The sequence below is a fragment of the Phocoena sinus genome, chromosome 14 (assembly GCF_008692025.1).
Source record: "Phocoena sinus isolate mPhoSin1 chromosome 14, mPhoSin1.pri, whole genome shotgun sequence".
Lineage (NCBI taxonomy): Eukaryota > Metazoa > Chordata > Mammalia > Artiodactyla > Phocoenidae > Phocoena > Phocoena sinus.
Window position 1 is genome coordinate 73968998 of NC_045776.1, and position 15755 is coordinate 73984752.

The 15755-nt window shown below is 40.6% G+C and overlaps 1 protein-coding gene across 9 annotated transcripts in view; it reads right to left on the bottom strand.

Moving 5' to 3' along the window:
* Nucleotides 1-15755, bottom strand: part of HECTD4 (HECT domain E3 ubiquitin protein ligase 4) — a 190588-nt gene that overhangs the window by 77236 nt on the left and 97597 nt on the right. For 7 of the 9 annotated variants that reach the window (XR_004353147.1, XM_032654314.1, XM_032654313.1 and 4 more), the window contains 13 exons: nucleotides 13675-13821; nucleotides 12445-12549; nucleotides 11224-11387; nucleotides 10400-10633; nucleotides 9204-9396; nucleotides 8906-9010; nucleotides 8338-8426; nucleotides 7776-7951; nucleotides 5173-5308; nucleotides 4938-5079; nucleotides 4682-4848; nucleotides 2041-2187; nucleotides 1172-1356 (listed from right to left, as the gene is read on the bottom strand). Coding sequence is in view for 8 of the 9 variants with exons in the window: in XM_032654314.1 (XP_032510205.1) it covers nucleotides 1172-1356; nucleotides 2041-2187; nucleotides 4682-4848; nucleotides 4938-5079; nucleotides 5173-5308; nucleotides 7776-7951; nucleotides 8338-8426; nucleotides 8906-9010; nucleotides 9204-9396; nucleotides 10400-10633; nucleotides 11224-11387; nucleotides 12445-12549; nucleotides 13675-13821 (1990 nt within the window). In the remaining variant the exon portion in view is untranslated. The remainder of the gene's footprint in view (nucleotides 1-1171; nucleotides 1357-2040; nucleotides 2188-4681; nucleotides 4849-4937; nucleotides 5080-5172; nucleotides 5309-7775; nucleotides 7952-8337; nucleotides 8427-8905; nucleotides 9011-9203; nucleotides 9397-10399; nucleotides 10634-11223; nucleotides 11388-12444; nucleotides 12550-13674; nucleotides 13822-15755) is intronic. The other 2 variants (XM_032654317.1, XM_032654316.1) reach the window with 1 other exon arrangement.

The window sequence follows — 15755 nt, forward strand, 5'->3', positions numbered from 1 at the left end:
GGACCTCTATGCTCCCATAGCACTTTGTGTGCACCTTGATCATGGCATTGATCACCCGGTAATTATTTGTTCATTGGCCTATTTCCCCCACTGGACCATATATATATATATATATATATATATATTTTACATGGATCATCACAGCATCTTTATTTTTAATTGGACCATATTTTTTAAGGTGAGGAACGACGCCTTATTCATCTTATGCCTGGCTCTCAGGACAATAAGACACAGAGTGAATGAATAAATAAACAAGCTATATACCTGGGATACTATGGAGAAGTTATCCTTCAAGTTTACTTTTTAAATTGGATTGGCGACTGAAAATATAATCTGGAAATAGCACCTCAAAAGTGCAACTGGAAAATCATTGCATAAAAATATTTATTCGGACACTGTTAGCAGTGTTGACAAAAAGGAAATGAAAGATGTCTTCAATTTCCTGGGGTTACTGTACTCCTTTCAGATGGTTATCGTTCCTCCCCACCCCCGCAGCTTTACTGAGGTATGATTAGCAAATAAAAATTGTATATATTCAGATTGTAGAACGTGAATTTTTTAAAAGGTGTACAACGTGATGATTTAATATGCATATACATTGTGAAATGATTACCACAATCAAGTTAGTGAATACATCCATCACCTCCCATAGTTACCTTTCTGTGTGTGTGGAAGGGGCTAAGAACACAAGATTAATTCTCTCAGAAACTTTCAAGTATAAATAAAATATTATTAATTCTAATCACAATGCTGTACATTAGATCTCCAGAACTTATTCATCTTATAACTGGAAGTTTGTCCCTTTGAACAACATCTCCCCATTTCCCCCTGCCCCCTAACCGTGGCAACCACTGTTCTACTGTTTCTATGAGCTTGGCTTTTTTAGATTCCACATATAAATGAGATGGCTGCAGTATTTGTCTTTCCGTGTCTGGCTTATTTTACTTAGCATAATGTCCTCCAGGTTAGGATACTCTTTACTGTCATAGAGTAGTAAATTTTCATAGAACCATGCCGATGAAGAGGCTCCCATGATAACATAATTGATTCAACCAATCTACTTATGTAATTTAATATAGCTTTTCTTTCCCCCATCCAGCACAAATACTTAATACATAAACACATCAATAGAAGAAATCAATCAGCTCTAGAAAGGAATCCTGCTTCTCACCTTCTTCTTTTTCCCATTCAACACAGCGGTTGGCAAGCACCTGGAAGGCTGCCCAGGCCATGGTGGCCACCTTCTGCTTCTTGGTTTGTTTCTCACTGGAGCTGGACTCAGTCTGACTGCTCAAGCTACACAGTCGATCCATGAGCTGAACAAGGCCACTGCGCACCAGGCACTTCTCTTCACTCCTGGGCCAGGCAGAAAGGGTTGAATGAAAGAAATATAACTGACTAGCCCTTAGGAACTTCTCACTTAAGATTCAGGTTATCAAAGGGTCATAAAACATGTCAGTATAGTTTCTTGTCCACAACTTAGGATACCAATGTATAACTCAACATAGAAATTTTTTAGAATGAGTGTTTTCCTTCATAAATAATGAACTTCAAGTTCTGGTTAGTTCGTATAGAACAGCAAAGTAAAAATCGATGGAATCAACACAAGGTTACCATAATAGAAAAAAACTACATACTTTATCATAAGGGGATTCAAAGAATGACTTCATGAATTCTTGACATCTTCAAACTATTAATCAAGTAACTAAGAGAGGAAATAAATGTGCAAAGGCAAAAAATTTTGCTCAGTATATAAGTAATTTCATAGGGACCTATTTCTTTCCTTCAAACTTCTCCATTTTGACACTGTAATATAATCCCTAATGGGGATCCACATTTGATCATGCAGGAACTCAACAATAAGGAATTTACATAGTAACTTTAAGTGTCTGTCAGGAGACAAGCTCATTTAATCAGAGTGATAGTGTCACTGGATAATCAAAACCAAAAAATCCAATTTTTTTAATTAAAAAATATTTCTGTTTAATCAACTACATTGTGGTGTACCTTACTAACAATAAAAAGCATTTCCTTGCTTACCTGGTGTAAGGTATAGTACATAAGAGTCCGATGCTATTCGCACAAGCAATAGGGTAACGGGCGCACAAAGACACAACAGAAGTCATGGTCTCGCCGAAGGCTTCCTGGACCTGCTCGACCATCCCACCACAGGTTAGTTCTTCAATTCTAGGGAACAGAACCAAAGCTCAGACTTCCTCAACCATGTCAAGAACGGTGATAGTGAACACAAGAGCAAGAGAGTTCTTCTGAGAAACCCAAGAGTGTCTAGATGAATCCAGAACTGAAGGAATCTTGGAGATCAGTGTTTCCCAAACTGCAGGATCACAGAAGGCTGTCGGGCAGGATTTCTAAGTGTGCCTCAAAGACAATGCCCACACTCAAGAAGAGTCTGGGAGGGCTTCGCTGGTGGCGCAGTGGTTAAGAATCCGCCTGCCAATGCAGGGGACACGGGTTCGACCCCTGGCCCAGGAAGATCCCGCATGCCACGGAGCAGCTAAGCCTGTGCGCCACAACTACTAAGCGTGCGCTCTAGAGCCTGTGTGCCACAACTTCTGAAGCCCGTGCGCCTAGAGCCCATGCTCCACAACAAGAGAAGACACCGCAATGAGAAGCCTGCGCACTGCAATGAAGAGTAGTCTCCATCCGCCACAACTACAGAAAGCCCGTGTGCAGCAACGAAGACCCAACACAGCCAAAAAAAAAGAGAAAAGTCTGGGAAATCCCACGTTAGGTAAAGGTAAGCTGGGTTCCTCATTGCAGGACTACTCAGAACCTTTTAAGGTTAAAGTCTTTCATATCTCTGGGAGCAAGAGAATGGCACCCAACATTTCCCAAACTTATTTAATAATGAAACCATTCATTTGAGGCATGGCTACGACATTCCATGCAGCACTGAATACTGTAAATGCAATTGCACTAATGAGAAAACCAAGACACAGATAGATTAGCGAAGCGTCCTTTGCAAGTTCGTACTCTTGATTATGAGCAGAATGTGAGAATCCTGTTGGGAAATAAGACTTTCCCAATGTAAAAACACAACCTGGGATAGATTCTATGGCAATTAATGTTAGCTGAAAACTGGAACTATCGGATTTATCTACAAAGATATACAACATAATATTGTTTATAATAGTAAAAATAAATAAAAACTAAGGTTTAAAAACAGGAAATTGGCTTAAAAAAGGTCCAGGGATATGATGCAGTGCTATCCGAGCACTAAAAACATTATAGGAGATCACTACGGTTAGACTAAAGACTGGACAAATACACTAAAACATTAATAGGTTTTACTTTAAGACGCTGGATTTACAGGTCATTTTTATTTTATACTTTGGGATTTTCTGCATTTTTTTTTTAGATGTCTGACACATGGCATTAATAATGTCATGAGGGAAATGTAATGAGGGAAAAAGGAATAATGCTGCCACTGTTACAGAGAAACTACCCTGGAAGTAAGCTGTGGCAGTCACTGGTGTTACTCACTACGCCTCTGGGCACCGCTGTGGTTGGGTGGGCATGTGACTAGTCTGGCCAACGAGCCAGAGCTCTGACAAGGGCCCTGAAAGCTTTCGAGATGGTGGTCTCCTCCTCTGTCCTGAGCTCTCTGTGATTACCATGAGCCAAGACAGACCTGCAATGGACGTGAGCAAGAACTAAAATTCTGTTTCTTCCGCAGCAAAGAGCAGCCCCCGCTCCATGAAACTAGAGAAAGCCTGTGTGCAGCAATGAAGACCCAACGCAGCCAAAAATAAATAAATAAATTAAAAAAAAAAAAAGGAATCTGATCTAGTAAAAATAAGCACCAAAAATATAGGGATATAAGGTTGTTGACTGCAGTACTATTGTTAATGCAAAAGGAAACCAAAACAGAAAGAAGGAAGAAAGGAAGGGTGGAAGAAAGGAAGGAGAGGGAAAATGAAAGAGAGAAAGAAACAATAAATGAACCTAGGGCTTCCCTGGTGGCGCAGTGGTTGAGAGTTCACCTGCTGGTGCAGGGGACACGGGTTCATGCCCCGGTCCGGGAGGATCCCACATGCCGCGGAGCGGCTGGGCCCGTGAGCCATGGCTGCTGAGCCTATGCGTCTGGAGCCTGTGCTCCACAACCGGAGAGGCCACAACGTGAGAGGCCCGCGTACCATTAAATGAATGAATGAATGAATGAATGAATGAACCTATGTGTTCATCAGTAGTGGATGAGTTAAATAAAATATAACCATCTATACAACTGAGGTCCATGAAGTTCTTAAAAGCTATAATGCAGATCTATACATATTGACATGAAAAGACACAGATATCCAAGATATATTGAGGAAAACAACTGATTACAGTAAGGCCTGTGTAATATAATTTGAACTGAGTTTTAAAAAAATCATACACATACACACTTAAGCATACGAAGAGAATGAAATAGCTATTACGTATGCGTAGTTGATACAACAAGCTCTAATGAACAGAGTGGAATTTAGGAAGGGAAGGGAAGGAGGCTTTTACTTTCTGTTATATGTGCTGAATTTTTAAAATTAAATCCTGTACCAGTTTTGTTAAAGTATATTATTTTATGGGAAAACATTAAAATCTAAGATCTTGCTCCAAGAGTAATCTCTGGAATGGCTTTCGCCCATTCCAGACAGGACAGTATAAACTAACAGAAACAACTGACCTGGGTCCTCCCTGAAGGACCATCGTCACCGGACCCACCAGATGTGTCACTCCCCCGACTCGCACGGCAGCCGTCAGCAATTCCCGCATGTGCACCAGCGCCTGCTTGCGAGTGTTTCCCCGCCGCCACCTTGTCTGCGCAGCCAAAAGAAAGCTGCTGCTGGACACCTGAAACGTATGAAAAGGAAGTACACCTGACTCCTGCTGTCACACGACCCCTCGTGCTATCCACCTGTGGTCGGCAAAACGTGACGTACAGCTTGGTCAGGGTTGGTGCCGATGAAAGCAAACAGCTGCCCCAGCAGGACGCTGTAGGTGGGCTTGTCCCTGCTGTCCTCGATGGCCAATGACTGCAGAAGCGTGAAGGAGCTGCTGCGGTGGCTGGTCACGTGGCGCCGCCTACAGCCAAACAAGAAAGCCGCTCAGGGAGTGTGTTGCAATGACAGCGTTCAGCCGCAGGTGGGAATCCGACCTTGGCCATTAGCTATTTACCTCTGATTTGCTCTAGTAAATTCCAAATCTTCATTACCAATCATTTCCAGGTCAGAAGGAGCCGACATGCTGCGAAGAAAAACAGGCTGCCGCACAGCATGAGATATCACCTTTGTTTCAGAGGCTGATTTACAAGCTGGAACAGAAAGGAAGAAGAACGTTGACATATCTGCTATCCTATTTCTAAGGATGGCAGCAACAGCGAAAAGTAACAAGGAACCACCGAACTGTCTAAGAGTATCTTTGCTTTCCAGTTCAGCCACCAAACCAGCTAGCACAGCACACAGATGATTTTTAGGCCAATTTTTTTTTTTTTTTTGGGGGCGTGGGGCGCCGTGCCGCACAGCTTGTGGGATCTTAGTTCTCCAACCAGGGACTGAACCCGGGCCTTCAGCAATGAAAGTGCAGAGTCCTAACCACTGGACTGCCAGGGAATTCCCTAGGCCAATTTTTTAAAACCTTGAATACTGAGGTTTAAAACCTCGAATATCAAGGTTAAAAATTACTTTATCTTGAAAAACTAAACTCTTTTTATCAAGTTGGGTTTCCAAAGAAAGGCTAAAAAATTCATTTAATTTCGTAAACCATCAGTGTTAACTTTAATATTAAGCATTCCAAAAAGCAAGAGAGGACAGAGAAAGTAATTTCTGGAAGTAAAAAATCTTAATCCAAATAAATCCAGATCTTTTTTTTTTTTTTAGAGATGGCCTTTGTTCCCCCTTTAATGCTGGATTTATTTCGCTGACTTACTGCCATTTGGTGATACCTCTGCTTTGATCATAGTTGATGTGAGTAAATATCACACTTTAGCTAGAATCTGACCAGCCCTTCCTATAAGATATATACTCCTATCAAGGAAACAGTTGTTTTGTAAAAGAACACTTTAATGGAAGCAGACAAAACTGCATGTGAAGATAGGTTAAGAAAAAAAGATGTTAAGAAAGTTGAGGTCATTTTGAATCTGTCTTAAAAATGGTTAGATAGCTTCAATCTAAGAAAATTATAATTTTTGAAGACATTATCTCTTAGGAAACTACTGGTTCATCATCTCTAATGCCAAAAGCCTCTTGGAAAGCACCACCAGAGTGGGTAAGTCTTTCATGGGACCTTTAATGAACACGGGCTAATGTGGCCAGGGACATGGTGTAGCTGACCATCTTAGCATGTGTTCATACTGCACACCTGGCATGCTTCCCTTGCTGCAGGGGAACCCTATTACTGGGGTCAGAAACCTGGGAGTCATCCTAGACTTCTCTCCCTAGTGAGAGGAGCCCTGGGCAATCAGATGGGATGAAAACAAGTTCACTTGCTCCACAGTGTCCATCAGGCAATGGGTCTAGACAACATGGAGTCTTTCACTTAAGAACATGTTTATGGGCTTCCCTGGTGGCGCAGTGGTTAAGAATCCGCCTGCCAATGCAGGGGACACAGGTTTGAGCCCTGGCCCGGGCAGATCCCACATGCCGCGGAGCAACTAAGCCCGTGCGCCACAACTACTGAAGCCCGCACGCCGTGCTCCGCAATAAGAGAAGCCACTGCAATGAGAAGCCCACGCACCGCAATGAAGACCCAATGCAGCCAAAAATAAAAATAAATTAAATAAATTAAAAAAAAAAAAAAAGAAGAAAAGAACATGTTTATGACTTCTTCTCTCAGGGCAAGAATTAACACTTGCTATTATGGGCTCTGCCCAGTGTGTGGATCTGGTTTAAGTAAGAAGACTCGTTGATTTCCCTGAGAAATGCGTTTTCAAGCTAGCAATTAAAATGTGACCAGGAGGGCTTCCCTGGTGGCGCAGTGGTTAAGAATCTGCCTGCCAATGCAGGGGACACGGGTTCGAGCCCTGGTCCAGGAAGATCCCACATGCCATGGAGCAACTAAGCCCACGCGCCACAACTACTGAGCCTGCACTCCATAGCCCGTGAGCCACAACTACTGAAGCCTGCATGCCTAGAGCCCGTGCTCCGCAACAAGAGAAGCCACCACAATGAGAAGCCCGCACACCACAATGAAGAGTAGCCCTTGCTCGCCACAACTAGAGAAAGCCCACGTGCAGCAACGAAGACCCAACGCAGCCAAAAATAAATAAATAAAATTAATTAATTAAAAAAAAATGTGACTAGGAAGAAAATTAATAGTGGAAATTCATGCTAGAAGGTTCCACATAATTACTAAAGAGGAAATGCAAACTCAGCTTCAAGTAAAGAGAAAAATATGATGCATTCCAGGATTCACAATGTTGACTAATTATATGTTACTATGAAAATGACAATCCATAATCTAAAAATGAGGGGCACTGGGATTATAAAAATACATGTTATTGGGCTCCTTAGATGCTTCCCCTCAAAACTAAACAAGGCAGATGACGAGGCACCCCTGATGCTCAGATGACTCACAAAACACCACATGAATTCAATGAAAAGTACTTCTTGGCTGGAAAAAGTAAAAGGCAAAATTAAAAAGTTGAAATTTCCTTTTTTTCCTTTCTACGAGTACACAAGAGTGATTTTCTTTTCTTTTTCTTTTTTTTTTTAAAGCAGCTGATGTATGTTTTATGAACAGACTAGCGCAGACAGCCTTTCAGGGCTGGCTGTCAGCAGTACCCGGTGTTTCTGCGGGGGTCCCTGAGATGCTTCTTGTGAGGCCGGACTGGGCCGCAATGGTGACGTGCAGCAACAGCTCAGCTCGGTTCATTAGACTCTTCACTAACGTCTTCGTTTTAGCCAGTGGGTGCGAGGGTTTCTGAATAAGAGAATTCACTTCTTGTAGGAACTTCTCCCTATAAAGAAAGACTGATGTGCATTTAGTTGTCTTCTGGTTTACCAAAACTAAAGTGTTTCATTACAAAGGATATGAAAAGATAGAGGGGAACCTAAGCAAAAGTAACCTGATAAATATTGCTCGCCTTCCCCCTTCCCCATTCGAGGAGAGCCGTGCTATAAACTGTGGCCAGTTTTAGTTCCTTTTGCCCAGTTTCAAGTGCCTATATGCTAACTTCTGAAGGCTAAAATCAAAGTTTCCAAATACCAAATAAGTTCCAACTCTAAAATATTTAGTTGAATGCACAATATTTTTTAAAATATCTGTTAAGAGATGAGATCTTTGCATTTTGTTTTGAGCATCAAGGTGATAAATTAGCTTTACACAGTTACTAACATCACTAACCTCAGAGATAGGACCATGTTTTCAAGATCATTTCCATCAAAGGAGACTTCCTTCATTGAACACAAAAGTTCTAGTTCTTTCATTTTATTCTAAAGAAGGAAAAATCAAGAAAAGATTATATGCAGAATCTGCAAAAACTGAGTTTTACTGTACGTGTTAAAAGGAACAGAAAATTTCAGGGAAAAAACCCACCTTTGGTCCATATTTCTACACCAGAAGCACATTTGTAAGTTACTATTTGATATTTTAATGATTAAAAATGGCAATGACTACTTTCTGGGGATTTCTTCAGTGCTTATAACTCTTATTTTTTTTTTAAAGGCTTGAAAGCAGGATTTGATAATGATGATAACTGCTTTATAAAACTATTAATCAATTAAATAACGAGTAACTTATTCTTTGTATCACTGACATGCGAATCTAATCAACCTTATTTAACCCTTTTTAAACAATGGGTATGTTTCAAGGTATGCAACATTTAAAAAATGATGTTATCTCTACGCACACAGTATATACCATTGTACTACAAATAGCAATGCCCCAGTGATGAGTCATACAGCTTGCTCACCTCATTAAAATGGTAATCATAGAAGAAAGGCATGTTGTTCTCCAGTTTCCCCTGCATGGCATCATCAACCTCACTTTGCCATTTCTGTTCCAATTCTGCAACACTCTGACACATTAAAATATAAAACAACGTGAAACTAGATGCAAAATAAAAACAAATGCAATCTGTAAATTCAGAAATTTTAGTCGCAATAATCTTTTTAAAATTCAGATCACTTTTTAAACTTCATTAAATTTCTAGGAAAGAAGTCATCTCCCACAGTTATAAGAGACGTCTAAATGTTTTAACTTTCACTTACCTGCAGCTGTCTCTCCATGGCATTGAGTTTCTTAAATGTCTCTCCCATGATTTTACACAATAAATCATATTCCTCAGCATGTTCTTCTTGATACTGGAAATTTATTAGGGACTGCAGTGCATCAACCAAGTTCAAGTGCTTAATGACACATGATACCACCATTTCCTCCATCACGTCTGGCTGGATTACTTCTCTGCGATCACAAGGGAAACTAGTCAGCTATATGACTAGAATTGGTAAGTTCTCAACTTACCAATACTGTATTTTATAGATGGAAGAATGTACTCTTTGATTTAAGTATGTTAAATATCCACCACACTTTCTTTATTACAAGTTGGCAATAATTTGATATATTTACCTGATAAAACTGACATTGGCCGATGAAGCTGAAAATCAAAATTAAACAGACTTCATTTTCTATGATTTGTAAATTTTGAACTGGTGTTATATTAGAGCTGGAATAGGTCCGAGGTTAATAAAAGATCTTTGGCACGATATATCTGCCAATTAATTTTATGCAGTATTACGGCTGGTAGTATTTTGGGCGTATGGATGTTGGGCTGAAAACAATGGTGCTTTTGTATTTTTTCATGTTAAATTTCATCTATTCTTCAAATTCTTCTCTCTGAAATGGCCAATCTTGCCTCAGAAGGCAGAGCAGAGGCCCGCAAAACAGACTTAACTTTAAGCTAGAATGCCACAAAGACATTGGTAACTGCAAGACCTCACATTCTAGATTAAAGATTACCATCTCTCCAGGCATTGAAAATAAAGAAACGTCTCTAGACCCTATGGAAACCAAAGTTGATGACTACCTTCAAGTAGAAGGTCAAACCACCTGAGAAAAACCTAGAACTTGTCAAATGTTAGCATGCATCAGAATCGTATGGAAAACCTGTCAAGACACAGATTACTACTGGGCCCCATCCTCAGAGGTTCTGATTCAGCAGGTGTGAAATGGGGCCCAAGAACTGACAAGTTCTCAGGCGATACTAACGTTGCTGACTGAGAGCCCATGCTTTGAACCCACCGACCTGGAACACCACCTGGGGGTACTCTCCAGAGCACCTGGTTAACATTCATCAAGTACATGTAAAATGAAAGGTTCATCTGCTAGACTACAAGAAGAAACACACCCCCTTTGCTTGTTTAAACATTTTTTCATTGGGAAAATAAAGTGCTGTATAGCAACATACTTTATACTTGGTCTAAATTGAGGTCTGGCACGCCCAGAAATTTCCCTGAGCTTTATCATGATTCCTGGAGGCAGCCTGATCCGGGGCAGGTCAAAGTAGTTTCCAACAGGAGGCACGAGGACGTCAGAGGGGTAAGTGAATTCTCTGTCTTCCTCGATGGTCAGAGGCAGTGGAGACGGGCTTGGAGTAAGGGCAGGGGAGATCACACCATTGGCCTCCACCTGCCACTGGCACCTGAACATAAAGAAAGAGAGATTCTTCACTTCCTCTTCTATCTGGAAAGCTACTTGAAGTTTGCAGATATATCGATATTCAACATTTCAAGGATCACATTATGTATTAAGTATTTATCCATGAAACCTCCTCCAGAGGCTAAAGAAAAATGAGCATTATATGAAACCCCATCTTTGAGACTCTACCTCCTCCCCAACATTTTATTATGAAAACTTTTAAATATACAGAAAAGTTGGAAGAATTACACAGTTAACACTCATATACCCACAGCCAAGATTCCAGAAGGAACACTTTGCTATGTTTGCTTTATTGTCCATCTTCCCATCCTTTTGGGGATCCTTTAACTTAAGTATACAGTATTTGGGTTGGAGAAAAGCTTACACAGTTCAAGGGTGTAATTTCAAACTTAGTAAAGTAAGGGCCACAAGGCACTTTGATGTAATTTTCATCTTATTTCTTAGACACAGTGATACCCATGGGATTGGCAGGCAGTAGGCACAATCAGCTGGGAAATGTACTAAAAGTACTTTTCCACATAAAGTCCTTTTTCCTTTGCAAGCAAAACTAGTCCCATTTGAGCCTTTTCTTACCTTTGTAAAAGTTTGGACCGCAGCAGCTCCTGACAGGCTTCTTCTTCTTTGGTAATTTCTGGTCCGTTGTATAGGATTCTTAACATAGAACAAGCTAACACAGACAGACCTAAAGCCAGGTCTACCAGAAAAGGTAAGCCTCCCGACACATCCTCTGAAGACTCCTACAATGCAGACAGGGCAAACCAGACTGGTCAGTTACATGGAGGAGCGCTTCACCTGCGCTGCACCACACTGCACTGTCCCCAACCACAGGGGCTCATGGAGCAGTATCAAGTATCATTGCTATGGGACACAGAGACAGCACCCAACACCATGAGTAGATAGATGGCGGCACTGGAATGACCACAGAGTGAAGTCTCAACACAATTCTGGAGAGAGAAGAGTCAGTAAGACTCCATATTAGAAACAGCATAAATCACATGCAAGATTTTTTGGATAGCTTCCTCTCTGCTGTACCTATCGAGGTATAAATCACTATTTCATTTTGTCACCTCCATTCTGTGCTTGAACGAAGATGCTGTCAATGATTACGCTGAATTCATTCAATAAATATTTATTGAGTGCCTACTGTGTGCCAGCCATTGTTCTAGGTGCCTGAGATAAAGCAGAGAACAAAACAAAGAGGCCTGCCCTCGTGGAGCTTACATTCTAGCAGATAATCCCACTCCAGAGATCCTTGGCTTGGTTAAACTTAAGCAACTGCCAAGTCTGAAAATATGTTTTAATTTATTTAAATAGATTCCTGGGAGGAAAGTAACTGGTACTGTTAAAAGGAGTAGATTAAACCTATATACAGAGTGTAACATGAGTAATTAAGCAGAGACAGATCTAGACTAGCAAGAAGAGCCTTTGGGAGCAGAATAAAAATAATCCGATTCTACTACTCTTAAAACCCAGAATCCAAGGGCTCACTTCTACTAGGTGTTTGAGTCTTCCTCACCCTCTGGAAAGATGCTGGAGGCAGACCACCTCTCCAGGCTTTGAAGATGGAGCCCCTAGCAAGGGATTCTTTCTGTGGTGCTGTATTGATTTTAGGTCCCAGCTAGTTTTATTCCATAAAACTGCTACTTCTATTAGTGGTCTACTACTGCCGAATGGAAGAGATGGATGAAACAGCAGCTCATATTTTGCCTTGTTTCCAAGGCAAGTATGATGTACGTAACCAAGGCACACAGGAAAAAGTACACTATGCCTACAGCAGTGGTTAGATTCAAGTACCTGAGCGCGAACTGTGCAAGCAAAGCCCCACATAGCTTTATCGGGAGTGTTGTGTTCACGGCCACTTCTCATTTCAAAGGAGAAGGTGACGGTATCTCCTTCCACCTTAAAATTTAAGGGGGGAAAATGCACTTTAAAAACAAGACACAATTTTCAAGAGAGCAATGAATTTCAGAGATTTACTTTCAGAAGGACCACAGCCAACATTTCACTTCTTTTCTCACTCGCTTTTTGATTCAAATTCCATCCCCTCTCATCTGGACGCCAACCTTTCAGCTGTCTCTCCTGACCAGGTAGCTTTGGGAATGAGGCATCTGTGAAATGGCCACGATTGCCCAATAGCAGGATCAGAGTAAAGATCAAATCTTGAACGTAATTTCAATAAATTCCTCAGATTTCTACACTTTCTGCCCTCCCCCCTCCTCCATCTCACCACCTCACTTGTGCCAATAAGGTGGGCAAATAGCCATTAGCTTGAAGAACACAGAGTGATGAAAGACCTTGCTCTGTATTGCTGAATCAATACCATGAGTAAGAAACAAAATGCAGGAAATCAGAGAACAATTAAAAGTATTGTGCTGATCCAGATTTGGATGCATCTGGACTATACCTCTGGAGGTAACTTGCTGCCTATGGCTGAATTAAAGAGGGTACATAATATATGTGAGATAACGGCTCTGGGAGCAGACTCTGGAGAGGTTTTCAGGTTATAGTGGGCATTTCAGTTCATATTCATATTCTAGATAGATATGTTATAGTTCAAGGGCCCACATTACAAAGCATGGCTCCAATCTCATCAGTCTGAGAATGGATAGTTATTTTTGCTCCAAAGCCCCCAATTCATTTGAAAACACTGATTCCACATTTTAAAACGGCAATGGCCCTATGGTTCTAGGACACCCATCATAAGGGAGTCTAGAGAATAAGTGAGTGGGAAGAACTAGCAGTCCTTTCAATGGACAGGGAAAGAAATGCTGACAACCTCAGCCCATGGAGTAACCTATGGAACAGATAGGTACAAATTCTGGAGCGGATAGGGGTCTGATGCCTTACGAGTGAAAGGAGGGTCATTCTGAACAAAGTAGTGAGTTTACAGGCCTACCGAGGTAGCCCCACCTCAACAAAAGCCCCCGTGGCAAATGTCTTCTAGAAATAGAGTTAATACTTGGGCCCACAGGGAATGCAAGTTCATTTTCTTTTCTAGGAAGCAAATGTGCCTGGATACCATACCTTCACCAAGTCTTTCGGCCAACCAGTTCCTAAGACACTACGGCTGCCATATCCCAGTGTGTTGCCTCCATACTCAGCAACCTTCCTACTGTTTGTGTTAGGCCCCGCGTATATCACCAACTTCAAAACAGAAAATATACTGTTAGACTGTAAAAGAAAAACAAAAACAACATCTACAAATAAAAAGGCTGCAAAAAAATGTTTGTTTAAAAATACATTTATAACCAGGCACTGGTGTCAGTATAACTAATATTTCCCGATTTTTTTTTTTTTTTTTTTAAGTACAACTGATACTTGTTTAGATGCAACCAGCCATTGGTATTTACAGGGCAGCCACAGAGTAGTATCAAATATTACTGCAATTTAATTGGCTTGGGGACCTCACATTAAAATAGTTGTACTCAGCTATTATATGTATTTTTAAAAGTAGCTATTTTAATCCTAAGTAATGACATATAGCCCATTAATAACAGGTATAGTTTGCCCCCTTAAATCCTCCCCAAAATTAATAAAGTGAACAAATACAGATGGCAAGATGGTTATATCTAACATAAAAAATGAAAGTAAAAAAAAATTCAATGAATAAGGATTTTAAAAAATGCAACAAATTGAAAATAAGCCATATATTCTTAGAATGTTGCTTAATGGTGTAAAAAGAAATGACACAAATTTGGGCCAGAAAGGGGGCTGCTTCTTCTTGGGTCAGTTTTCATGTACCAATATTTTTCTTCAATGAAAGCTATTCATTTATATACAATTAACCAACTTTCTAATATGGAGGAAAAAACATTTAGACATCATTTGGCACTCAAATACTTTCACAGGAAGAATAAGGCTCTGGCTTCCGTAAATACCTAATTCTGTCTTGTAATGCACACTGTGACCACCTCTGAGCTCAGTTTGGATCTAAAAGCTGCACTTTTAGCCCTGGATGCTTAATCATTTTGTGATTTCTTACCCTTCTGCACCTTTGGGGGACACCAGCCAGGGACCACTGGAAAAGTAAGAGTTACTTTTGTCCATGTAGTAAGCCTCCACATTTAACACTAATGTCTACAGCAGGTGGAGGTTAGCTTACATCAGAAGATGCAAGTTACTGTTTTTTAAAGGAGAAACAAAATGACACCCTCTAAAATGGCAACCTCTTCCATTTCCATTTTAAACAGTCATATTATTTGAATGTAGGAAATGGGGGTAGCTACTGCCAGGAGCTGTGAAGTGGGAAAGACTGATGCCAGGAGATATATTTTTTGAAAGGCCCAATAAAGAATTTTCTAAATTCTCTTGCTTCCAGCTAAGGTGAGAGTTTGAGGGGCAAGTCTTAAACCCCTCCAGACATCTGGGAATCTTCACTACCCTAAAAGATAAGGGGAAAGAGGATTCTATAACTTGCCCAATAATGTGTTTCACCATCTCAGTATACACAGTTAAGAAGTTCCCTATTTTTACCCTAAAACTCTCCCTTGATGGGATTTAAGACCATTTGCCCTTATAGTTCAGAGAAAAAGACAAGATAGCTAACAATCTACCAAAAAAAATCCTGTGTACATAAAACACTATCAGACAATCCTTCAGTTGTTCTTATACATTACACATCACAATTTCATTAGCCTTTCCTTGTAAGTTCAACACGAGGTTTACAATGCAACAATTAGAGACAGAAGAAAATACTTCAACCCCTAACATGCTTCCTTTTACTTATAATTGTTCAGCCACTAGGTTGGAAACTATACTTCCTCAAAATCTATGTGGGCCCTGAGGTAATGGCAAAGAAGAACCAATAATTTAAATAAATATAAACCAGATCCTAGGCACATCTGAAACCCTTCTAAAAAGCCACCTTCTCCCAAAAGATACACGAGAAGCCCCAAGAATTGGGCAGTAAGACCTTTTTAGATGAGTGGACACCCACATCTACAGGAATTCCAAGCACAGAGGGAAGGCAAGAGTGAAACAGCATGGAAAAGAAAATTTCCTTTGACTTGGATCTACATCTTTGAAAGCTTACAAAAGTCTACTTTCAACACATCATTAAAACACTGTTCTTAGACTGCAGAGGTGCTGGCTCTGACTCCCCCAGT